The following is a 23,972-nucleotide window of genomic DNA, read 5'->3' as shown; positions in this document are numbered from 1 at the left end:
AAACTGGCTACATGGTGTGCCCAGAAATCATGTTGTTGTTAAGACTGCTGTGCTGTGATTAAATGTAGCCCAGATCAAATCCTGCAAGTGCATGCTCTCATGACACCACCACACCTAAAGCAGCTGATTAAAAACAACTTCTCTGACTGACAACAACACAAAAAGGCAAACTTTGTTCATTCTAGCCTAAAAAAAAAATAAGACAAAAGAACCTTTTCTCTCTATTCAGTGCAGACACTGAGGACTCAAAAGCAAATTATCAGAATTCTTCTTTATTGTTTGAGTAATGGCTATGTAACAAAAAGGCTTTTTTTCTTCTTTTTTTTTTTTTTTTTTTTTTACACATGCTTTACAGAATGTACAAGTAAACAAGATCAATAAAGAAGCAAAACTTCCAACAATAAAAAAAGCAGCATTGAATATTGCCAGAGCAGTTACTGCTGAACTTTGGTACAAAGTCATAAAGGACATTTCATAGAATAATAATGAAACAAATGCACATTATGTTAGGCTGCATTGGTAAGAAAAGAAAAGAAAGGAAAGGAAAAGAGAAATATTGAACACTGAATCGATGTATGCCCTCTGGACATGCAGCTCCATTAGGATGAACATATCGCTGCAAGTTTTCATTTAAAAAACTTTTGTATCGCTATAAGAGGGGCATGAAATTGACTTTGGCCAACTGTCAGAAAAACATCAAGAAACAACAAGAAAACAAGGAGTGTGTCATAACACAGGCTTAGGCTGAGAAAAACTTACCAAACAGGCTGGAAATAAGCTGATTTGGTAATAAAAGGCAAACATTGTCAAAATGCAACTTACAAAGCTGTCTGCACATACAACTGAAGAGGTCCATGGAAACCTTCTATACGTTCAAAAGTCATTTGGCCAAAGTTACACTTTGTGGCGTTGCATGAAAAACACACAACGTCAAGCTGTAACACATTTGTACTGAAGATGAACTTTTCAGCATTATTGATTTTCTATGACTGAGCTCAGTACCCTTGAACACTGCGTACCTCAAAGTCATTTCTTGGTCATCAATAAAAGAGCAGAACATAACAGCAATGATTCTCACCATGAAGGACATGAGAGCAATGTACAAATATGGAATGCAGATTGACGATGATGTACTGTACCTTGAGCTACCAGTTTATTAGGTACACCCTGCTAAAATTAACCCTGTCCTGTAACGCACCGTAGACACATTACGGTTATAATGCTCAGTTTTTGTGGTTGTAGGTGGTTTTCATGTTGATTCAACTGTATGATCATGAGAGAAATGAAATGCCCCACATCAACTTACCACTATAATAATAAAAACAACATACATCCCTCCAAAATAAGCATACAGTTGAATTGAACTCTTCTCTAAAACAGGGGAAAAACTTGTACCTCACAGAATTATGATTCAATAACAGACTGATGTATTCGTCTAATACACTGGCAGCTTATAGTGTAAATTTAAAAAATGTAATGAGCAAATATAAGCGGCACAAACACATCTGAGCAAATCTCAAGTGCAATAATCAAAGAGGATTTTTTTTAAGGTCAACTCATGAGATCAAACCTGATGAAACAGGCCCACATTCTTTCACATGTGAGGATTTTCATTATATAAAACCTCAAAGATGACATTTGGAACTGGTGCAAAACCTGACAGATGTTGGATGTAATTACTATCTTTCAGTTCTGAGGACAACCTCCCATTCTCAAGAAAATGTTCCTCTAAATTTTTAAAACAACATGTATAGTAAATCTGTGCATGAAGCAGGAACTAAAAGAATCGGCTTTTTTTAGTTTGACATACTGCAGCATTCATCTCAAACCTCTGCAAATGGACAAATAGCCCATGGCATTCAATAGATAACTAGCATTATGTACACATACACACATGTATAAAATAATACAATACATTCTTTTTTCACAGTCCCAAGTGAAAATCTACGCTTTATATTTATGAAAGTATTAGGAACTTTTTTAAATGAAATGGATGATAAAACCTCTCAATGTGCATGCACACTGCAACATAAAGTTTGCCACCATGAAGTTAAATGCCTGCAACACAGGATAAAAGGGGGAAATAAGTCAGTGCATACTGTGTGTGAATCATGTCCTCACCTGATCAAGGTTGATAAGAAGAATGCTTGTTAAAGGCTATCCATTAGAAATGCAGCCAGCAAAACTGATTGTCTTGTGTGCAAAAAAAAAATCTCCCCAAACTGCTTATGAAGACACAAAATTATGGAATCAACAACTGTGTTTGATACTGGAAAAAACTAGTTCAGATAAAGATAATATAGGGTATATTCATATATATTTGTAATATACACCACATTTTGGTGTCACTGTCTCTGGGTTTTGCATAACGGGATACTACAGCATAGCTTTCAGTCAGTCAGGATGGCTGTGGGAGTGTGGGAGGTATGCCTTCCAACAGTCTTTCCAATATTATCAATCAAAAACTGCTGGTCAGGAAACTACAGCCGTCTCCCTGTTTAACCCCACTTTCCCCACTTAGGAAGAGGTGCTTAGTGATTTCTTCTAAAGTCATGACGGCTGCTCCAACAGGTGTCTGTGCCAGGAGTGAAGAATCAAATTGCCAGCGTGACATCCGCTGGCACCATATTACGGTCCCACAGCAGCAGGGACAGTGGGGGAAGAGCTTTTGAAGACTTGACTGTGTCTCTCAAGGCAGCATCTGACATGGCTCTTAAAGCATACATTCATAGTTTCAGAAAAGTGGATGATGTGGGAAAGGCAAGATCCTGCAGGTTTTGAGGCCACTTTTATCAGTGGTCCATTTATCCATTTTGACGCAGCAGTCTTTCCACAGTGGAGATCATAAGCATGTCCTCTTGAGTGAGAGGGGAATGTAAACATACAAGAGAGCATCTTTGGCAGAATGTGAGGAGTTTCTTTGGAGGTAGTGGGTAAAAAGGGGGGAAGGTGGGGACTCTGGGGCTGCAGCAACAAAGAGTCAGAGGCAGACTGTGGTCGGAGTGTAAAGACCTATGTGGGAGCTGTATGCTCCTGAGGGTTAGTCCTATTAGAGGCACTTCTATGGTCCTGGTGGCACTGGCTAGGCAAACAGTCCACCTGTGCTTCACTTTGTTCCACTGCTCTGACAGCAGATGTCAGAGGAGGTGTCCTGTGTACTGTCACCGAGAGCTGGGATGCTCCTGGCTGGGGTTTTGAGGAGGGGTCTTCCCCTTCTCTCCAGAAAGACCTGCTCTGGGTATCTACAGAGACAGTAGAAAACAATTGTCAGAGGCCAACCAAGCAAAAAACTTTTAAATTAAGTGACAAAAACCACAGTTCCTCAGGGGATTCAGGTCCTGTCAAAGATTACAAGGACATTACTGAAGGTTTGTCCATTTTAGCTACAGTCTATTATGTCTGCTTGTTTAACTAAAATTAAAATGCCTGGAAGATCTATATCTCTAATAACCATGTAAATTCAACTGTTGTCTGAAAAATATTTCATTTGCTGGATAGATCATTCACTAAAAGGAGTCTAGCATGTGCAGAGAAAACTTTTCACAGATCTCAACAAGATGTCCGAGTGGTTGCTGAAGATTCAGTCGGTTGTACTTCAGTGTCCAAGGAGAATGGATTGCACCTCGACTAATAATGACAACAATCTGCTTTATAGAGGTAAAAATGGAATTTCTTTGTCAAGTCTCACCGTTTGTGTAGCGATCCGGTGGAGTGTGGCTGCTCAGCCTTTGTTCGTGTGAGGTGAAAAAGACTGAAGAGTCCTGGTTGTTAATGAGACTCTCCAGCACTGAGTCCTTGTGCTGGTCATGTTCACTGAGGCTCTCCCTCAGGCCTGGTAGAGACTTGTCCAGTGGATCTTCCTCACCAAGGTAGGCGTAGGGGCAGTACTCCCGAGTACGAGAGTAGATATTGGCATTGTCATAACAGTCAGAGCAGATGACCAAAGGACCTGCACCACCTGTCAAGCAAAAAAAAGGCAAATGCTTGCTTGGAAAAACTTCTCTCAAGCACCTAATTTATTGCTGATTACCATCGTTTATATGATCTCACTGCTATTGTAGCTTGTTTTATGCCTTTTCAAGACCTGGTTTCATATCTAAAAAGAAGTTTTTTTAGATATACATCTATATATATTTTACTGGACACATTGAAATGCCTTCTTAGAGGCATAGCGGTGTTAGCAATCCTGACATCGAAACAAAATCATGGAATAAACACAAAGACAGCAAAAAAATAAGTAAATGAAAAATAAAATCACATGACCGCTCTGTGTCAAAAACACTAACCTGTGGGGACTCCTGCCAGTCCCTCCCGAGGCTCCCCAGGGTGGAAGCTGCTACGGCCAGCAAACAAAGAGCCAACTCTGCAGTGCAGCATGCCATTTCCTTCAGTTTCCACCTCACTGCCTGTGTCTCCATAACACACACCTGGGACAAACATATGATAATTAGTCATCATCTCATTTCAACAAAGATCTGATCTGATAGACAAGAGGGGTGCCAAAAACCTGGCTGTGGGACTGTCCCAAACCTTTGACCATTAGGAAACACATCTGAATAGCTGTTTTATTCAACCACATTAAAACAACAATTGATACGGAAAGCAGGAGAGGTAAACAATGTTTGCTAGTAAATTTGATATTTTTGCAATATGTGGAAATGCCATTTAAAGTCTATCACAAGCCAAATATGTAGTACCTCTCAGGCAGTACCTCTGAATTGGGTTTGCTGGTGCTGTGCTTTCAGCAGTGCATTTAACAATAAGAACAGTAGTTTATGTGTCAGTTCACACAAAAAAATGTTATTTAAAACGTTAATATACTTATATTGTGATGCACTAAAACAAAAAAGTAACAATAATAAAGCACCATACCAGTGGGGTTCACTTTATCTTTGAATGGAATATTACTCACCATCTGTGCCCTTATGAACGTATCCATTGGAGAGGGGAGGCATGAGCTGCTGGTGGCTGCCAGCCTCAGAATTACTGTAGCCTTCCTGAGGTTCTGACAGAGTACCCTGAGAGGACAGGTAGCTGGGAATATCTGCTGGCAAATTCATCTCATCTGTAAGAGAGACAGAAAAGTATCCATAAACAAACAGCTTTTCCAACTAGGTTAAAAAGGCAATATTTATTTTATAGGACGGATGGTTATCTGTCAAAATACTCACCCGTGTTAGTTATACTGTAGTCCTCACTTTTCCGGCGCATGTGATAAATAACTATGACCCACACCAGCGATGTTCCAACGACACAGCACACCACCACAATCACCACAATCCCTACAGTGGTCCAGTTGTCCTGGTCGTAACCTGCGCCAGTATCGCAGTTTGGTGACGGCGAGACGCTTAGGTAGATGTGGCCACGCTCTGTGCCCAGAGTATTAGACATGATGCAGGTGTATTTCCCAGCATCAGCTGGACCAGCGTCAACTATGATGAGGAGTTGGTTAGCTGCAGCAAAGAAGTGTCGCTCTGTCAGCACCAAAGGCCCGTCATCTTTGGTCCAGTTGAGACGCGGAGCTGGGCTTCCTCCAGCTATACACTGAAGCACAGCAGTTTCGCCACGGGCCACTGTTCTGTCCTCCAGTGGCCGCATGAACGATGGAGTTTCTGGAAAAGATGATGACATATGGATTTTTGATTTACTAAGACGTTTTCATCTTCATTCATGTCGTAGTCCTTCATTTTATTAGTCAATGATTATATTGTACTTAATCTAAGTCTGACAAGCATATTGATTAACCAGCAATGCTAGAGCCAGCTGGATTTAAACATTCTAAATGGCATAACAGCGTTTGCTTTTATATCAGTGGGTAAAATTGAAAATGTGCCAACACATTACAAGTGCTTGTGCTGACTGATAGACATAAATTGGCACCAATTTGAACAGATTAACTCAGCTGTAATGGAAGTGAAGTAACTACTACAAAAAAATATCAAACACTCTTATCAGGTGGGTGACTCACCCAGGACAGTGAGAGTAGCGTTTGCTGACAGGCTGCCAGCTGCATTTTGAGCTGTGCAGCTGTATACCCCCATGTCTTCTGTCTTCACGTTGGCAATAAAAAAGATGTCATCATCCGGCATGACATGCATCCTGCGCTCTCGGGCAGCAGGGAAGTCGGTGCCTCCATCTTTCTGCCAAGCAATCTGGGGTGATGGATGGCCTTCAGCCGCACACTCCAGCCTGGCCATAGTCCCAGTCCGGATTGTCAGATCCATGGGTGTCTTAAGAAAGGAAGGCAGCTCTGAAAGATAAAGGGGCAGAAGATCTAGGTTGGTGGCTGAGTGAAATCATAGACAATAACTACACCACCCTACCAGACCCAAATGTATACTGCTCTAAAAAAGACCAGCACTGACACATTCATTAAATTCTCAAAAATTGCTGGAATCTCACCATTGACTGTCAGTTTGGCCCTATTGGAGTAGTTGGAGCCGAAGTGATTAGAAACCACACACTGGTACCGCCCCTCATCAGTGAAGTTGACATTGAGTAGGTGAAGCACAGTGGTGTAAATCAGCTCTCCCTCCTGATACCGGGCATAGTTTTGCACTTCTGCGTCGTATAACACCTCCCCATCCTTCCGCCATGCTGTAGTCATTGGTGAATCGCTGCTGCTGGATGCAATGCAGCTCAGAGTCACGTTGTTCCCCCGCAGTGCCACGGACGTCTCAGGGTGAGTTGTTATCTGAGGCTTAGGGAAATCATCTGTGCAGGAGCAGATCAGACCAAGCAAGAGACAGAGAATGCATATGAACTTCTAAATTAAATGTATTATATTAGTTGGTGTTCCAGAAGCAAATCCAAGAAGGACAAACAACACAGTCAAATAACATTATTTTCTGAACCGCAAAATAATGTGCAGTCATTGCAAGAAAACATTTTCCACTGTGCTTAGTCAAGTGTGCACTGATTGAAACTACAAACAATTAAAAAATAGAATAAGACTGACCGCAAACAAACTCTTCCGGACTGATGGACAGGACGTTCTGACCCAGCAGATTTGCAGGATGGGCACATATAGCAGAGACAGACTGCTGAAACTGATTGTCTGTCAACCAAGGACCCAGCCACTGCATGTGACAGTCACACAGGAGGCTGCTTGTGTTCAGGACACTGAGAACAGAAAGGTAATTCAGGAATATGAGCCACTGTAAATTCAGTAGACACAAATAAACTACTGTATAGTGTGGAACTGATTCACTGACCAAATGAATATTCAATAAGGAGTTGAATTGAAATGGTTCAGAAAGTGATTAATGATTTTCCATTTCATGAATTCACATTTTAAAAAAGCAAACTTCTGTGGACTTGCTTGAAATAAAGGTTCAAGTCTATTTTGGGAAAAAACAGATTAATTGCTCAGAACCTGATAAGGTCTGCTTGGTAAACATTTCACTTTGTTTATAAAACCCTTTCCATCTACCAGAGTCAGTGGACCTTAAACAATTAAACCATAGATGGTGAGAGAAACTTTAAAAGGATCTAAATCACATCACCAAAATAGAGTGAATGCTATAAAACCTCCATCTTTGTCTTAAAATACATTTCATTTACAAGGGCATCACAGATGTGTTCTAGCAAAGCTATTAAACCATTTATTCCACTCAAGCACATAGTGTTATATTCTATTAAGGCAGCAGACTAATTACATATTACATATAACAAGAGGATATGACTAGTGTCATGATACCTTTTCTGAGTTTGACAGCAGCTGGGGCATTTAGTCCACCACTGCTTGAGAGACACTCCTAAGATGGGCTGATCACAAACCTCAAACACACAGGAGACTTAACATTTCCACTGCCTTTCCACACATGCAGGAGACAGCTGAGGAGACTTTGCCTGCCCAATTGAGCCTGAAGGCTGCACTGTACTTCAACTATCTGCCTCTCAATTGTCCATTAATCCTTTTTTAATGAAGGCAACAAAAACTAAATCAGTGAAAGAAACAAAATGAATAGAGTGAAGAAGATGCGCTTAGAGAGCTGCAAGATTTATTTAGTGTCTACTCACAACACTTTAAGCTTCATGTGGGACAACGCCTCAGGGTGTATCGACATGATGCCGTTTTTACTGAGGTCCCTGCAGAGGGGACAAAAATATGGATTAGACACACCTATGATGTGATTCGAAAGTCAACCATTTTCACAAGCATAAGGCAACAACAGCAGCACTATAGCAATAAAGTGTATCTTTAATAATTCATCTATAAGACACATATATGACCGAGTAGGAAAAAAACGTAAATCGGTTTTACTCACAGGTGCTCTAGCTCCTCCAGGCCCTCAAAAGCTTTCTTTGTGATTGATTTGATTTTATTCCGCTGAAGAATTCTGAAAATAAATATAATGCTTATTACAACAATACAGCAATAGTTTATTGCACACTAGATCAAGTCTGTGTGAATATCTGACCAGCTTTTAATAAAAGTTTGAATACATAAATTAAACTGTCAAAACAGATCTACAGCATTATTAACTATTATGTTATATATAAAAATGTCTGAAGATCGGATTCATAATTTAAGGTGCTGGATCTGTGTAAATATTTTGTTTATTTGTTGAAAATATGCACACAAACTACAAAAATAAACCCATTAATATTCATATCAATGCATTTCTCTAAGATTCCTCACAGTGTGTTCAGCTTCTTCATTCCGTCAAATACACCAATAGAATCTTCAATGGCCCAGGAGATTTCATTATTGCGGATATCTCTGGAATACAAAGAGACTCTTATTAGATATTGAACAAACTGTACAGACAGAACTTCTGAAGACTTTTCCTGTGAAGATCACAGGGAAAGCACATTATATCCGAACGTGGTTGCCAGTAGCAGCGACTCTCCGTTAGGAGACTAACAATCTGAGACATCATACTTGCACACTGTGTCACAGTTTGGTGCCCCTGCTGTTCTGATGAGGGCAAATAATTGGCTTAATTAGCACTGAGACAGTTCATGGGTCCACTGGAAACCCAGAGAGGCCTTGTGTTTACAGGATGGGTCATGGGCTGTATTGTTTCTCTTTCCTCATGCCTGGCCACCTCTGAAAGAAGTTCAGCACTCTTCAGTACCCCTCTCCCCCATCAAAGCTCCCAGGATGGTCAACATCCCAAATATGACCCTCGCATCCCGTTGCAGCTCAGTGGCTTAAACAGAACTCTGTGCAGCAAATAATGAGTTCACAATTTCCTCAACACTTTGTACCTCACTGATAAATGTTTGGTGAAGAGCACATATTTGCTTAATTAGGCTCATAATCTGCTACCCTGAATCTTCAAAGCTGTAAAAGGCATGTCTGTGGTTTATACAACAATTTACTGCCATTAGCGATTTTAACAGATAACTCCCATTTTCTTGGCCTTCTACAGCAGTGCTGTGTTTCATAGATGGCTTGTACACAGACTGGTTTTGTTTAATGTTACTACATGTTCTCTCAAAGCTATTGGCATACCTAGGGAATTTGACCTCATTTTAAAAATCAACCCACGGTGGATTACACAGTACACAAAAGCAAGCAACTAGAATTCTATGTAAAACACACAGTAGCTGTAAACAGACCACTAATGACAAGCAGGATTTGTATGCTACACAGACTACATTGGAGGATGCAGAATTAAAATGCTGGCAACTTCAGCTGTTTCCTCTAAACTACTTACTTGGAAAACATATTCAACACTAGACAAGAACTACACATGAATAATGAAACAAACAGACCTGCTGTATTCAGCAGCCTTCATAAAATGCAAAGAGCCAAGAACAAGCAAGGACTTGTTTAGCACAACGAACTTCGTTGCACTTCTTAGATCCAACAGTCAACGCGTACTGCATTTCAGACAGATTTCTTTGAGGCATATCACTTACAGGGTGCGCAGACTTGCCAGGCCACTGAACACTCCCTCTCCCAGATGGCTGATGGAGTTTTCTCCCAGGTTCAGGCTTTCCAGGAGGCCTAATCCTGTGAAAGCTGTCTCCTCAAGTCTAGTCAGATGATTGAAGGACAAGTCTCTGCACAAAACAAAACCAGAAAAACCACAAACATGAGAAACATTCGTTCAAACCTTTTTTTTTTCCTCATTTTGTCCAATGTGGAAATGTATTACCATAAATCTCCACATTCAAGGATGTGGAATAGGGACATTTTCATGAAACTGAAAATATACAGCACATCCAGTGGAGGCTCGAGATTACTGAATCTGCCTCAAACACTCTCAGCATGATAACAGTAACTCCTCTAAACACACAAATTGATCCTCAGAGCCTGGGGCTGATGGAAGAAAGTAGGGTCTCTTAGTTATGTGGGGATTTTAGCTGCGAGGAAAACACACTCACAGTTCCTCCAACTTTTGGCAAAACTCCCAGGCGTCTGGTTGGATGATGCCGACAGAATTCTGGCTGACCCGCAGGACACGCAGCATGCGTAAGCCATACAGCCAACCTTTGTTAACTTCTGTAAGGTTGTTGTGTTCCAGCTCCCTGGTAAAATATAAATAGTATTACAAAAATAATTATTCAAAAAATAATATTCACATTAGGCTGCTGCCAGTGTTCAAACTTCTGAATGTGATGTTACAACTGGGTCTACGATATTGCACTCACAATTCTTCAATGTTGTTTAGTCCAAAAAAGGCTCCATCCATGAGCTTAGTGATGCCGTTTCTCTGCATCTTCAATGACTTCAGCGAGTCCATCCATTTGAATGTCAGGCTGTCCACTATCTTGATCTTATTGCGTTTCATTTCACTACAAAGAAAATGGTAATCACTTAACTCCAATCAAACTAGTTTACAGAACAACAGCAGAACAGTACAATAAATTAGGCAAGACTTGCATAAGAGTTGCTACATTGACAATTAAAGAAGAAACATTTGTTTTCCAACTGTGAATCATTCCACTTTTCACTGATAATTTTAGTTTTGCTCCAAAAATACATCTAGCAATACTTACAGGAACTGAAGCTGTGGAAGTTTGAAGACTCCGAATGGCAGAACAACTAATCTGTTCCTGTTCAGTCTTAACATCAGCAGGGAGCTGGAAATGTTTTCAAAGCAGCCCGGCTCGAGGATGCTGATCTTGTTGTTGCTCAAATTTCTAAGACATAAAAAGAGACAATATTAGGAAGGAGAACAATGATTGCTGTGTGGTTGCACTTCAAATGTAGATGTGAATATTCTTCAAAAGCTAGTACCACAGAGCAAAAAATATATATACGGATCCCATTCATCATTTTTACACCATACAGTATTCTGTGAATGTTGTGTAACTATTTATTTTAGTTTAACCTCTCTTGTTCACACTGTTATGTCAAGAATTAACTCACCAAAGGATTACATTACCATCAATAATGGTAACAAGATTAGGTCGTGATTACTTACAGATATTTCAGCTGCATAGATGGGAAGGATCCAACTTTGAGTTCAGAGATGGAGTTTGATGTAAGGTCCAGTGTCTCCAGAGAAAGGTATGGATGTAGCTGATGCATTGCCAGATCCGAGATCCGATTGTGGACTCTGAATCACATCAAATACAATCACATGGTAGTTTGCATAATGACATGTTTGTCAAAAACATGTTTTGTTGACTCATATCTGGTGTCTAGAAAGTGACCTCCACAGATAACTATATTCACTTCAAATATCTATCTGATTATAAATGGAAACATGCCTTATTTTCAGTCTGTGTTGAGTAATGACAGGGGAGGATTTAGTACTTACAATGAAAGTGAGGTGATGTTGGAGGAAACATCTCCCAAAAATGGAATAGCAGTCAGCTCATTGTGATTCATTGTCCTGAAAGAAAATTCAACATAACATCACCATCATAACAGTAATATTATAATTTTTTAGCTAGTTTATTACCAAGCTCAACATTACATAATGTATTAGAAGGGTGCAGCAGCAAAAAGCTACCGTCATGAGGTTTCAATATGGTTTTAGATAAGTTTAACTTACATTACTTTAGAGGTTGTGGGTTTGCAATGGCCTGGATAAGCAAAATATGCTAATGTACCTCTATGTACAGAGGGTAAAGTGTTATCAGTGTTTAAGGTGCATTGTTTATGTATTATTGTGAGAGGTAGGACCTTTAGAATGTGCAAATATGTTTACAAATTGTACATGCAAAAAACAAATGTGCAATTTTTGCAGTGTGGCAATGATGTTACATGATAATGTAGAAACATGTGGGTTCTAAATTACAAAGATTGTCTTTCCATTAACTTGGACATAATCACCATTATTTCCCATTTTTTGTCATGATAATAAAAACAAATACTACAAAGAATAATTATTATATGTCCTTTAAAAGTTTTTAAATGGCAATGGTCATGGGGCAACATGCATTTAGAAGTAGTTTCTTGGTATGTTGTTGTTATAGGGTAGCTGGCAACAAATCAGTGCAGTGGATTTAGTTCAGGTCTACTGCAGGTAACATATTTACGTCTATCCAGTTGTGTACTTACACATGGGTTATCCCATCTGGTATATCCCGGGGAGCCGTCGACAGCCTTTTCCTGCTGCAGACCAAAACATGAACCTCATCTTGTCCTTTTGAACACGAGCAGGGACCAGGACAAGACTCGCTGGCCCAGGCACTCAAACTCAGCAGCAAGAAGACAAGAGCCAAAGGAATGGGCCAACCTTCCGCCATTTTAAATGTCTTCCTACTGAGAGGTAGCTACGTGGCTAGCTAACTTGCTAAACTGCAGCGTTAACTTAACCGTTAAAAAAAGACACAAAATTGTATTTGGAATTTCATATCAGTCAAAGAAGGACATGCTTCAAGTTTATAAACTGATGATTCCAGGTGGAATCGTACAACAGAGTGGTTTCCAACTTGCGCAAGGCATCCCAGCAGAGATTTCTCCCCTTCTTCCCAGTGCCTGGAATTCCTTCCGCTCCAATCAGGACACCCTCCCGGAGTGGCTAGCTAGCTCGCAGCTGAGCTGATTTGGTTCCACAAATACACTACTTTTCACCAAACGAGAGCAGTGTAAATCGGCACGTTGAAAGCTCTGGAGTATACCAATCCAGATAAAGTGTTATCTTTGATGTTTTCCACGAATAAAAATTAAAATTCCGTGTTTCTTTTCCCCGAAAGAACAACAAAGCTCCGTGAGTTGATGACATGCGATACTCTACGTCCCGCCCCTTTCCAGCATGTTTACAGTTATTCTATTGGTCCGTGATTAAGCCTGTCAAACATTTGCAAGGATTTGATTGGATCGCCTTCAAATATATTATTGTGGGGGGCCTGTACTGTATACAGTAAACTTTCAAAACACTATTTCACATCCTTGTGGATACTGGTGGTAATTTCCGGTTTGTAAAATGTTCTTTTATTTAAATGTTTTATGTATTTAACTATACATAGTTTGCCGTTACACATGGAACTTGAATTTTAACCCTTCTTTTGACCATAAATATGTATAATTCATTTGTAATAATGATTTACTTTCACAGACTTACACCAATAAAAGTTTATAGTATAGCCTGTTAATGAAATTAAAGGGTATCATTGGCCAAAAAAAAAGAAAAGAAGCCTGTTTTTTTATAATTATATAACTGAGACTTTCTGAAAATTTATTTTTAAGGGGATTTATTTCAAGTGTTTCTTATTTTATTTTAGCTGCTCCATATATTATACAGCATATGTACAACACTCTTCAAGGCAGGAGGTTGGATAGGTGACACCTTTGCATGGAGCCTCTATGCTCTTCAACCTATCTGAAGTCCCACCCATCACCTGGATAGTTGACACCTCTCTGTTCACCACCAATTAGACTGGAGAGGTGCCACGAAATTTTGTCCCTCCTCTCTCAGGTTACAGTGCATTTCTACGAACAGTCTCCTGCGGCTCCAAACACACCCTTCATCTGTGTGAGGCGAACAGCAACCAAACATGTTCCAGAGAGCGTCCCAAACTGCTTCTCCTGCTCGTTTACCTGAAAACTTGCAGAAGAGAAAAGGAACCTCGGACTACCAGATAACATGTCGTCTAGACACCAAGAAGCCGCAGAGCATTCTCCATGTCGTTGGCACCTCTTTGAAGGCGAATCTGAACAGGTAAGCGCGAAAACCTGCAGCTCTGTGCGCTCCAGGTTATTGATGGCGATGATGTTTTTATTTACTTTAAATCCAGCTGTCTGCTTTTAATTCAAACGGTTCTCCTTATAGTTATCATTTAGTAAATGGGGCGACTCCACCCTACTGCCTATAGGCTACTGCGTGCGCGTCTCCATGGATGAGAGAAGTGCATCCGTCAATATTTCCGTAATAAAAAAAGTACCACAACATAGCTTATTAATTATCAGCCACTAAAAGAATAAATTATGTGCCATTTCTTCCTGTCACCGCTTCAAACATGAACCTTGCCTCTAAATGACAAAGAAGAGAAGGGGGTAAACTGAAAGAGATAAAAACCACAGATAAACCCTGTAGACTAGCCTGTGGGGTGGGTGGGTGGGTGGAGGGGAGGGGTTGTCTTTTGGCTGGCCAATCAGCGCGCACAGGCTCAGATCCTATGGCACCTGCAGCCCGGAGCGATCCGCTGCAGCCCTTATAATCGCCTGCTGGCCTGAAGCCCCGGGCGGCCAGTCACAGCAGCGGTGTCGGTCTGTGTGAGTCAGGACTGTCTGCAGCCATGATTCACCCCCGGACTCTCAGAGTAGATTATGGCAGAGTCACTAGCGTTCTATGTGTTGTTGGCTCGGAGCTTAATGTTAACCTGCACAGGTAAGCTTTGTTTACACACACACAGAGACACACACAGACACACACACAGTAGACAAGGCAGCATGTTTGGAGAAGTTGCAGCCTGTCTATTGTACTCTGAATGTAATATGTACAATATCAAATTTCTCCTTTAAAATCTTATTATAGATGCTTTTCACAAATTATCCCAAAAAAACTAATTTCAGACTAACACATGTAAAATAAGTCAGCAGTGCAGGATGTTTTATCTTCTGCAAAAGGATGTAGTTCCATTCTTTCACATAAAACTAACAATGCTAACAGGTTGCTATACAAGCAGGTATCATTTAGGTATGTTTTTAGCTCGCTATAGGTAGCAGTGTGACCCTTTGAGTGACGGGACTTAACATTTAAAAGCATTCTCCTGGTTTATGTAACTCAGTTGTAATTACTGACTGTTAGGATAACTGTAACTTAATACAGTTATTAATAATTTGTATTCAAAACATGTTACTCTTTATAACAGTGATGTGAGCTGTGGTTCAGCAGGCAGGGTATAGAGCCTGCTGAATCACGCCTGACACATTAAAGTTAAAAAAAAGACAGACTAATTCCATCGGTTACCCACAGGATATCATCTCTGTGCTGGTCCTGGTGGTGGCAGACCTCCTTTGTTTTGTTGTGTATGTGTAGCGGAGAGAATCAACAAGTCTCTTGTTGTTGTCATCAACAGGAGAGACTTTGTTTTCCCAGAGAAATGTGTGCTATATGTTCTGCCAGTTCCAGCCTACACAGCACAACAGAGAGAGGATGGATTACCAGCCGGGCAGAGTGGGAGACTGGCACAGGGCCATGAACCCCTGGGGCCTCTCACAGTTTTTTTGTTAGTTTTTGTAGAATATCCAGATGTAAAAGTTCGATATCATTTTTTTAAAAAAAGTTTTCTTTAAGTCACATCTATTACACTAATTGGATGTAGGCAAGAAAAGGCAATCACATACTGATTATCAGGATAAATTTACACAGGCATCTCCTCAGGGTGTCACAGGTATGGATAAGCATGTAAATTTAAATTTAATAAACCTTTATTAGTCCCATAATGGGGAAATTGCTTAGGGCAGCCCAGCAAAGAGCACCATACACCAGTGAGTACACTGGAGGCTATGCGGGTAAAGTGCCTTACACACAACAGTGACTAGGAAGGAGTTGGGATTGAACCACCAACCTTCCGGTTATTGGACAACCCTGCTATGCCACTGCTGCCCTAAAATATTTCCCTTAAATAGCTAAGATACCATGACCATGAGTTACAGTGGTGGTTCATATTGCATTAACAGTAAAAACCTCTCTACTTTACTAGAAGCTTCTGTTTATATAGTCAGCCTGCGTCTTCTTCCTGTCACACTTTATAAACAGAATGTGTTCCAGTCTTTTTGTTTTGAAAATTAAGAGTACAGACTAACTTCATCATGACTGCAGCTGCTACTTTGGTGCTCCACCTGTTACGAAACTTGAGCTTGCAGTTTGCCTGTGTACGTCAATAGCCCTGCATGGCTTGTATTCAAACACATCTGCTCTCGGATTATTATGTGTTTTAATACACTAAGTCTGAGTGTGAGTCTAACGTTTGTCAAACTGTGCTTTGTTTTTTTTCAGGAGCGCTCCACCCAGCTCCAGGTTCTTCTCTGTGAAGTGCACTCCCAATGTTCAGTACAGCATCAGCCCGCCGCCTCAGGTCGCATCCCCACTCACTCCGATCCCTCTCAGCAGAAATTCACTGCTGCTCATCAGCATGAACCAGGCCAGTCAAGTTACAAATGACAGCAAGGTAAAATAGGCCAGACATGCATGATGGAAAACATCTTGATTTCAGTATTTCCTGAGTGGTCGTAGCATGACTCAGGTTGATATCTTTATGTCACACATGTGGTTCATTGGTTAGGTAACAGGTCAGGTTCCCCAAAATACAGTTTAACAAAGCAAATGTGTTTCCCCCTGGTTTTTTAAGCTAAGTTACAACAACAGTGGTTTTATGTATTTTCTGCATATCACTAATTTGCTTCTTGTATTTTACAAGCTGTCTGTCTGGTACTACGGAAGGAATAACGAAGTGTTAGAAAAGGCACTTCTGCACCTGACAGCTGTTGGTAAGTTTAATGATCACAAAGCAGTTGTTGTTTTGTCAGCATAGTATCAGCAGAGTGCCTGTAAAATGGCTAGATTACAGCAGAATAGTCTATACATCAGACAGGTGATTCATGCACAGTCATTATGTCTGATAAATGTGTGGGCTGGTTGCGGTCACCGTTTTTCTGAAGAAAGCAAACAGAAACTTCCTAAATCTGCTTCCCAGCAGACCCAAGATGTTTCAGTACCCAGTAACCCAACACGTTGCTCGATTGGAGTCATCATTGCAATGTGGTGTAATCACCTTTCACAGAAATGACTAAAGATTTGCTGTACTGTGATGTGTGAGGTTATATGGAATATATTTGATCATAAACTATCAGTCTGTGATAGCAAGGTCTCTTTGTCACACAGAGATCTCTCTGGATGTGGACGCTGACAGAGATGGCACCGTGGAGAGAAACAACCCTAATAAGGTGATTGCAAATGCGTCAACTTCTCAGGAATAACATGCCAACAAAGTTTTACACAAAGAAATAAGATCATGCTGTGTGTATCAGATGTCTCTTGTACAAGTCTGTACAGGTTGTATGCAGAAACATTTTTAGGTTTCACCTTACATACTGATAACTTATCCCTTCCTCATAGCTTTTGTCTCAGACCACATTTTTCTCCTTCTGTTAAAGACGTTCACAAAATTTCCCAGCAACCTGTTAATAATTTTGGTTTATTAAAATTGTATTAGGGATCATGGAAATGGGGTCCTAATGGGAATGGAGCTGTCCTGTTGGTCAACTGTGACTCAGACAGGAGGAGCTCCAAGAAGAAACCAGACAGCGAGCGGGACAGCACCCCCCATGTGTCTGGTAATGAAGTTTTTGTTGTTTTTTTTTTGCAGGAAATAAAACAAATATACACAAATAAAACTGGAAATTCAACAGTAACATTAGCTACAGAATCTAAAATCAGCACTCCAGCATTATAATCTGTCTCATTTGCTTCCCATAGTGCCCACGGTGATGTCAGTCTGATAAGAAAGCTCTTAAGACCTTTCTGAGTATTGAGGGTGTGTCAAATTCTCAAATGACCTTGCAGTGGACTAACAAGTAGAGCTGAAATTTGATAGTACAAACAGGTTACAATGTGTGCTTGGGTGTAGTTTTTATGAATGTCACCACACACTGGCATGAGTAGAGTATTAACGCTCTTAAGAACACGTATATGTCCTGTATAGTGCATGTGCATACATGAGCATTAATGTTACTTTCTGTGGGCGTACAGATCTAAAGGACATGTCAATGATGGTACTGCGGACCAGAGGTCCCGCCAAGCTCCCAGAGGGCTACAAGCTCACCATGCACATCTCTCAGGGAGACGCAGAGAGCGTCCGAGTCTTCAGATCCAAATCCCCTGGAGCTCAGAGTAATACATTGCGTGAGTAAAGACAAGAAAGATGATGTAATGTGCATGTAATCCGGCCACAGTTTACCCTGTCATCGCTTGAACCCAAGGTTCTGAAGTGTGCTTATGTTGTTCTTACATCAGAAGGGACCCTCTTTAACATCTTTGTAAAGGAGTATCCGCTGGTGCTGAGCAGCAAGGTCCTGTCCCAGGAGGTGCCATACATCGGAGGTGAAGCAGAGATGAACTATTATGTGGAGGGCCTCAGGTTCCCCGACAAAGACTTTGACGGGCTCGTCACCATCAACCTCAGCCTATTAGAGCCCATCTGTGATGTGAGTTCTGCAATAAATTCACACAGTTTGGTCACATTAGATAAGAAGACACGGCGTGTCACAGGCAGTCACTGTCATGTTTTTACAGGGTCTTCCTGAGACACCCATTTTCACAGACAAAGTGGTGTTCAGAGTGGCTCCGTGGATCATGACACCAAACACCCTCCGGCCTGTAGAGGTGTTTGTCTGCAGGTAAGGGCAGACTGATGAATAATAAAGGTGCTTGTGACAGTAGATGTGCCAATAGGCTGTTACAGAGTTACACATTCTCCTTCATTTATATCAAAATACCAGGAAACCTGCACATGTGAATGACTTCCCAGTGTTCTGCGTCTGTACATGCATCAGCTAAACGACTTTGCATTTTGACATTTGTAAGATTATGGCTTGTCCCTTGCTTTATCAGCACGTCTGATAACTACCAGTTCCTGAAAGGAATGAAGGACCTTGTTGCGAAGAGCGGCTACAAGTTGAAGATTTGCCATGAGTATGTGAACAGAGGAGACCGCTGGATGCAGGTAAGCATCATGTCTCCCATTTAGAGTTCAACTGTTTTCTGTCATAAGTTTACTAGCTTCTGCATCATACTCGTAGTAACTGCAGGACATCCATCACTTGGATTGCTTTTTAATTTGGTGTTTCATAATCCATGTGTGATCAAATTCACCAGGAAGAATTAATAAGATGAATAAAAACGACTTTGAAAAGGAGCAACTGCAAAATGTGCCATAAAGTAAATGACATAAAAATCAGCAGAAATACAACTTTTATCATCTATTTCCAGGATGAACTAGAATTTGGTTACATTGATTCACCTCATCAGCGCTTTCCTGTTGTTCTGGATTCCCCTCGAGATGGACAACTCGATAACTTTCCATATGGCGAGCTCCTGGTGAGAGACCTTTCAAGATTAAAACTTTTAATCTTCATATACTTATATTATATAACTCTTGCATGTCTCAACTGGATATTAAACACACTTTATTTCCTCAGGGCCCAGACTTTGGCTACGTGACGAGGATAGCCCAGAGAAAAGACGTGAGCAGTCTGGACTCGTTTGGGAACCTGGAGGTCAGCCCTCCCGTCACTGTAAATGGAAAAAAATACCCCCTGGGTAGAATCATCATTGGGGTCGCCTTCCCTACGTGAGTTTCACAGATGAGTTTTTGTCTTATGAAGAACACCAAGCTGCTTTTCATACAACATGGCATCTGATTTCTTGTCGTAGAGCAGCACAGTATAAAGCAGAAGGTTTGTGAACATTCACACTTTTCTTTCTTTTAAGGGCAACTAAAGGACGAAACATGACCAAAGTAGTCCAAGACTTCCTGTGGGCTCAGAAGGTTCAGGAGCCCATTGCTTTATTTTCTGACTGGCTCCTTGTCGGCCACGTAGATGAGTTCATGACCTTTGTTCCTGCACCTGACAGAAAGGTAAGGTTACACCTGGTAAGCTGAAGAAACAATCAGTGGCTGGTGTTTGAAACCATTATGCTGTTAGGACTGTAATAAGCTCCCAGGATGTGTGGCTCCACTGTTATCTTTTTCTCTTGTGTTGCTGCTCACAGGGCTTCCGTCTGTTGCTGGCCAGCCCAGATGCCGCCTACAAACTATTCAGAGGCTTACAGAACAATGGGCATGGGCAAGCCAAGCTGTTTGAGGGTAGGCCTATGTTTTACAAGATTATCTATGGGGAAAAGTGTAAACTACAAACACTTAACTCTCACTCTTCTTTCAAAAAAAAAAAGGTCTGAGAGATGAAGAACAAATAGCATTGGATGAGCTACTTAGTGATGAAAACCTTGAAGCTGAAAATAACTACGTTCAGGTGAGTGGAATTAGCATAGTGTTTTAATAAGCTGCAGTAACAGCTTCCACTGAAGTAATAAAGAACTCCTGGCTGCAGAGATTTGCTCCCATTCATCTTCAAGTGCATTAGTGAGTGCCGAGCTGATGTCGGGCAGTACCATAAGTCCAGGCTCGCTGTAATCATTTAAGCACCCCAAAGGTGTTGGATGTGGGTAAGATCTGGGACTAAATCACGATCATCTGCCCCACATCCTTATTGCGTCTCCATTTAACATTAAAGATGGCTGAGTTCTTACACCTCCAGCCTATCAGAGGGCCAGGTAGTAAGGATGGATTGGTCACATTAGACAATATATTTTCCACTGACCCAGAGTCCAAATATGTTTTACACCACCTCAGTCAATACTGCTGATCTCTTCCCCTTTGTTCCACCACCTGTCACTTCAAAACTCACCAAGTACATACAGGGAGGCTTATGAGCTTGTATAGCATATAACATCACAAGCCGTTCTTGTTCCTAGATGTTTACTGTGACAACACTGAACAAATCTAACAGGGCAGACAGACTTAGTGGAAAGATGACATCCTGTGACCGAGCCGCCCTGAAAGTCACTGAGCTCTGCAGTATGTTTAGTGCGCAGCTATTTGCCGAAGGTAAACACACGGTTGTGTCAATAACTTCCTGATGAAGGAGAGGAGTCTTTATACAGGTTTGTGTGGATAGATGTGCAGATAGTATGAAGTCAATACAGTTTGTGGGATTGAGTGAGACTAAAGCAAATAACTTATCGAGCAAGGAGATGCCTCCTAAAAGGTTACGCAGAATTTAAAAACCATGTGCCAATTGTGTTTCACTGCCTGCTGTACTTTCCCAGAGCTGCATCGACTGGAACAGGGACGTACTGAAGAAAGAGCTGGGCCTGGATGATGACGACATCATCGACCTGCCAATCCTCTTCAAGTTACTAGAGGAGGAGGATGTGAAGGAGTACAGAGCAGTGGCCTATTACCCTGATATGGTGTGTTCAATAGAAATATGAGTTAGCTGTGATCCCTCTCCAGCGAGGCGTCTCACGGGTATAAGGATGTTTAATCTGTGTTACCTCTGTCTCCAGGTGAACATGATTGTTTTGGGGAAAAACCTCGGCATTCCAAAACCTTTTGGCCCCAGGGTTAATGGACGCTGTGCCCTGGAGGCTGAGATGTGCTCCCTGATGGAGGGTCTGGGCCTCAATTGCACTTTCATTGACGACTTCGCCTCCTATCACAAAAAGCTGGGAGAGGTGCACTGTGGCTCCAACGTCCGCAGGGAACCGTTTGACTTGAAGTGGTGGAACCTGGAGATGTGAACAGAAAAGTTGAGCCGGAGACAGGTTAAAGTTGGAATCCTTAAGACTTCTGATCCTGTATCTGTTTTTTCATTTGTAATCTTTAGTTACAACCGATGCTGAAAAACAAGATGTAGAGAGGTTATTATAGGAAGTAACAGGACAAATGGTATATTTCATGAAAATCTTAAGGATTACAGCTCAAAGTAGGCAGATGCATGGGGCTCATTTTTTTTTCATTCTTTTAGAAAACATCAGTATACAATAGCATAGACTGTCTTTGTCTTAATCTTAAAATGCTTCATTTTTTTATATTGGAACAAGTGCCTTAATGCTAAACCAAAAATACTTCCATTCACTGCTTGATATCTGCATTTTCATCTTTATTAAACATTTCTGTTGGCTTCATTTACAAAAAAAAGATGTAAAGCAATATTTACAAACAAGTCTTTTGAACAAGGGCTTAAGCAAACTGCTGACGGAAAACAGAAATACAATCATTAAACAGAGCACATAGAAGAATTGCTCCCAATGGTTGTTGTGTTTGTCGGCCACCGGCGTACAGTGTAAGCGCAGACGGATGGATCATGGTACCATACAGTGATGTGCTATAATAATACACAGCCACAAGAGGGCAGACTTAATCTACTCAAGCATTTCCAAGATCCAAAGAAAAAAAATTCAGTTTAAACATAATTGTGTTATTATTACCAAATATTTCCAGTCTATTTTAATTAGAATGATTTGGAGCTTGATGAATACAGTATATAGAGTATTTTGCATTTGGTCCAGTGTCTTTCGCAAACTGTAAATGGCGTCATTAACTCACCCCCAGACGATAAATGTCGGCTTCAGTCATATCACTAAAGTTAAAACAACTCCACATTTCACTTCTTTCCTTCATAACAAAGTGAAAACAGCTTTACTGTGGTCAGGAATCAACACAGCATCATCAGCAGATCTGTACAAAAGAAACCATTTCTGCCTAGTTTTACATTCAAGCCATCTGGCAACACAGTGCCTTTAAATATTACCTTCCTTCACAGCAGCTCATGTGACACAATCCTAAAGGCAACTTTTTAGACGGGTCACAGTGTTTTTCATTTCCAGCAACAAATCAGATTCATCGGGAAAACAAAAGGACAGCATTTAGGAATAACTCTGAAAACTGTAGTGCTTAGATCACAAACATATATTACAAATAAAGTAGGAAACGGTGACATTTGGCTCTCTATCAGCAATGTGCGCTGCATCTGGAGATGTTGGCTGGTTCTTAATAAAAAATAATTAAAAAAAAAAAAAAAAATCACAGGGACGACAACCTCTATGTCAAGCATGGCACCAGTGTACAGAGGGAGAGGAATTTGGCAAGCAGATTTACACCATGCACAGTACCGTTGTATACACACCCGTACACAGACATCAACAGGTGGGGTGTGACGAAGAGCATCTGGTAGACAAACAGCAGTACCTTTAAAAGTGTGGACTGAGGATGCATGTTGCTGGTCAGGTATTACAGTTACTCTGCAAAACCCCCCTTAATCCACACATAAGAATGCTGAATGATGTTTTTACAGCCACTGATAACAGCATCATACGAGTACCCGTGATCGAAACATGACCAATTTGAACAAATATTCACTGCAGAATACTTTGAAAAAGAAGAATTCATAAAACACAAAGGTGTGGCCTGACAGATAGCCACACACATACACATCTGGTACATCAAAGTTAAAATCAGGTATAATATCACAGTGGGGATGTGAGTTTGATGTTATCCTCTGTAGTGCGACCTCATACAAGCTGAACAAACACCAGCTGTTTGATCGGTCTCTTCCTCTCCTGGCTTTTTCAGATTAAAACCCACATTCAAATCCTGATCTTTGAAAAGAGGACATGAGTGTAAGAACCAGGTTCTGGAGCTTTACTGGCCTGAAAAATGAGCAGGCGGGCAGACTTAGCCGGCTGAGAGATGCTGCATGGGCGTGGAGGTCTCACTCTTCCTTTGCCTCGGGCGCTCAAGGAGGTTTTTTCCACATGAAAATGGAATGAGGGCAATAGGTAGGTACATGTCCCCGGAGCTCGGTGTCTGTCATAACAAGCAGCAGATCCATGCCAGAATGTACAAAGATCTATCAGTGTCTTGATCTGGCTTCTGACTTTGCTCCTTTTCTGCATCAGTGGTGAGTTCACATGCCCTTGGCTTGTTTTTTTTTGGCAGAAGATGCCTCATATGAGAATGCTGAGCCAAAAGCAGGTGAAAGAGAAAATGTG

General features: G+C 41.0%; 3 protein-coding genes across 5 annotated transcripts in view; 1 reads left to right on the top strand and 2 right to left on the bottom strand.

The window, feature by feature from the left end:
• Positions 1-294: 294 nt before the first annotated feature.
• lrig2 (leucine-rich repeats and immunoglobulin-like domains 2) lies at positions 295-13,146 on the bottom strand. Its single transcript, XM_028406214.1, has 18 exons — positions 12,470-13,146; positions 11,724-11,798; positions 11,385-11,519; positions 10,957-11,100; positions 10,609-10,752; positions 10,342-10,485; positions 9,874-10,017; positions 8,645-8,725; positions 8,271-8,342; positions 8,023-8,091; positions 6,959-7,122; positions 6,403-6,714; positions 5,969-6,250; positions 5,172-5,612; positions 4,913-5,065; positions 4,287-4,427; positions 3,689-3,958; positions 295-3,242 (listed from the first exon to the last, which is right to left on the bottom strand). The coding sequence occupies exons 1-18, from the start codon at positions 12,655-12,657 to the stop codon at positions 3,013-3,015; spliced, it is 3,189 nt and encodes a 1,062-aa protein (XP_028262015.1). The 5' UTR covers positions 12,658-13,146; the 3' UTR covers positions 295-3,012.
• A 700-nt stretch (positions 13,147-13,846) lies between these two features.
• padi2 (peptidyl arginine deiminase, type II) lies at positions 13,847-22,220 on the top strand. Of its 2 annotated transcripts, none has more exons than XM_028405406.1 (16): positions 13,847-14,072; positions 16,356-16,527; positions 16,777-16,846; positions 17,241-17,302; positions 17,572-17,692; positions 18,108-18,260; positions 18,372-18,562; positions 18,651-18,754; positions 18,969-19,080; positions 19,347-19,454; positions 19,556-19,707; positions 19,848-19,995; positions 20,130-20,223; positions 20,310-20,389; positions 21,246-21,389; positions 21,486-22,220. In XM_028405406.1, exons 1-16 carry the CDS (start codon positions 13,909-13,911, stop codon positions 21,717-21,719), a joined length of 2,109 nt encoding a protein of 702 aa, XP_028261207.1. In that variant the 5' UTR covers positions 13,847-13,908; the 3' UTR covers positions 21,720-22,220. The 2 variants fall into 2 exon arrangements, with proteins under 2 accessions (XP_028261207.1, XP_028261208.1); XM_028405407.1 differs by lacking the exon at positions 13,847-14,072 and adding an exon at positions 14,557-14,741 and having other exon boundaries at positions 21,486-21,719.
• Positions 22,067-23,972, bottom strand: part of rap1gapb (RAP1 GTPase activating protein b) — a 25,195-nt gene continuing 23,289 nt past the window's right edge. For both annotated transcript variants that reach the window (XM_028405404.1, XM_028405405.1), the window contains one exon: positions 22,067-23,940. The gene's annotated coding sequence lies outside the window, so the exon portion shown is untranslated. The remainder of the gene's footprint in view (positions 23,941-23,972) is intronic.

Source organism: Parambassis ranga, chromosome 5 (assembly GCF_900634625.1).
Source record: "Parambassis ranga chromosome 5, fParRan2.1, whole genome shotgun sequence".
NCBI classification, from domain to species: domain Eukaryota; kingdom Metazoa; phylum Chordata; class Actinopteri; family Ambassidae; genus Parambassis; species Parambassis ranga.
This window is presented reverse-complemented; position numbering and strand designations above follow the sequence as displayed.

Excerpts from the sequence above, each read along its gene's own strand:
- lrig2 (XM_028406214.1), bottom strand. The coding sequence starts at position 12,657 with ATGGCGGAAGGTTGGCCCATTCCTTTGGCTCTTGTCTTCTTGCTGCTG. Across the intron at positions 8,726-9,873 it reads CTGGCAAGTCTGCGCACCCT|AGATATCCGCAATAATGAAA; the intron begins GTAAGTGATATG and ends TTTGTATTCCAG. Across the intron at positions 4,428-4,912 it reads CGTTCATAAGGGCACAGATG|GTGTGTGTTATGGAGACACA; the intron begins GTGAGTAATATT and ends TGTTTGTCCCAG.
- padi2 (XM_028405406.1), top strand. The coding sequence starts at position 13,909 with ATGTTCCAGAGAGCGTCCCAAACTGCTTCTCCTGCTCGTTTACCTGAA. Across the intron at positions 19,081-19,346 it reads GAGGAGACCGCTGGATGCAG|GATGAACTAGAATTTGGTTA; the intron begins GTAAGCATCATG and ends ATCTATTTCCAG. Across the intron at positions 19,455-19,555 it reads TTCCATATGGCGAGCTCCTG|GGCCCAGACTTTGGCTACGT; the intron begins GTGAGAGACCTT and ends TTATTTCCTCAG.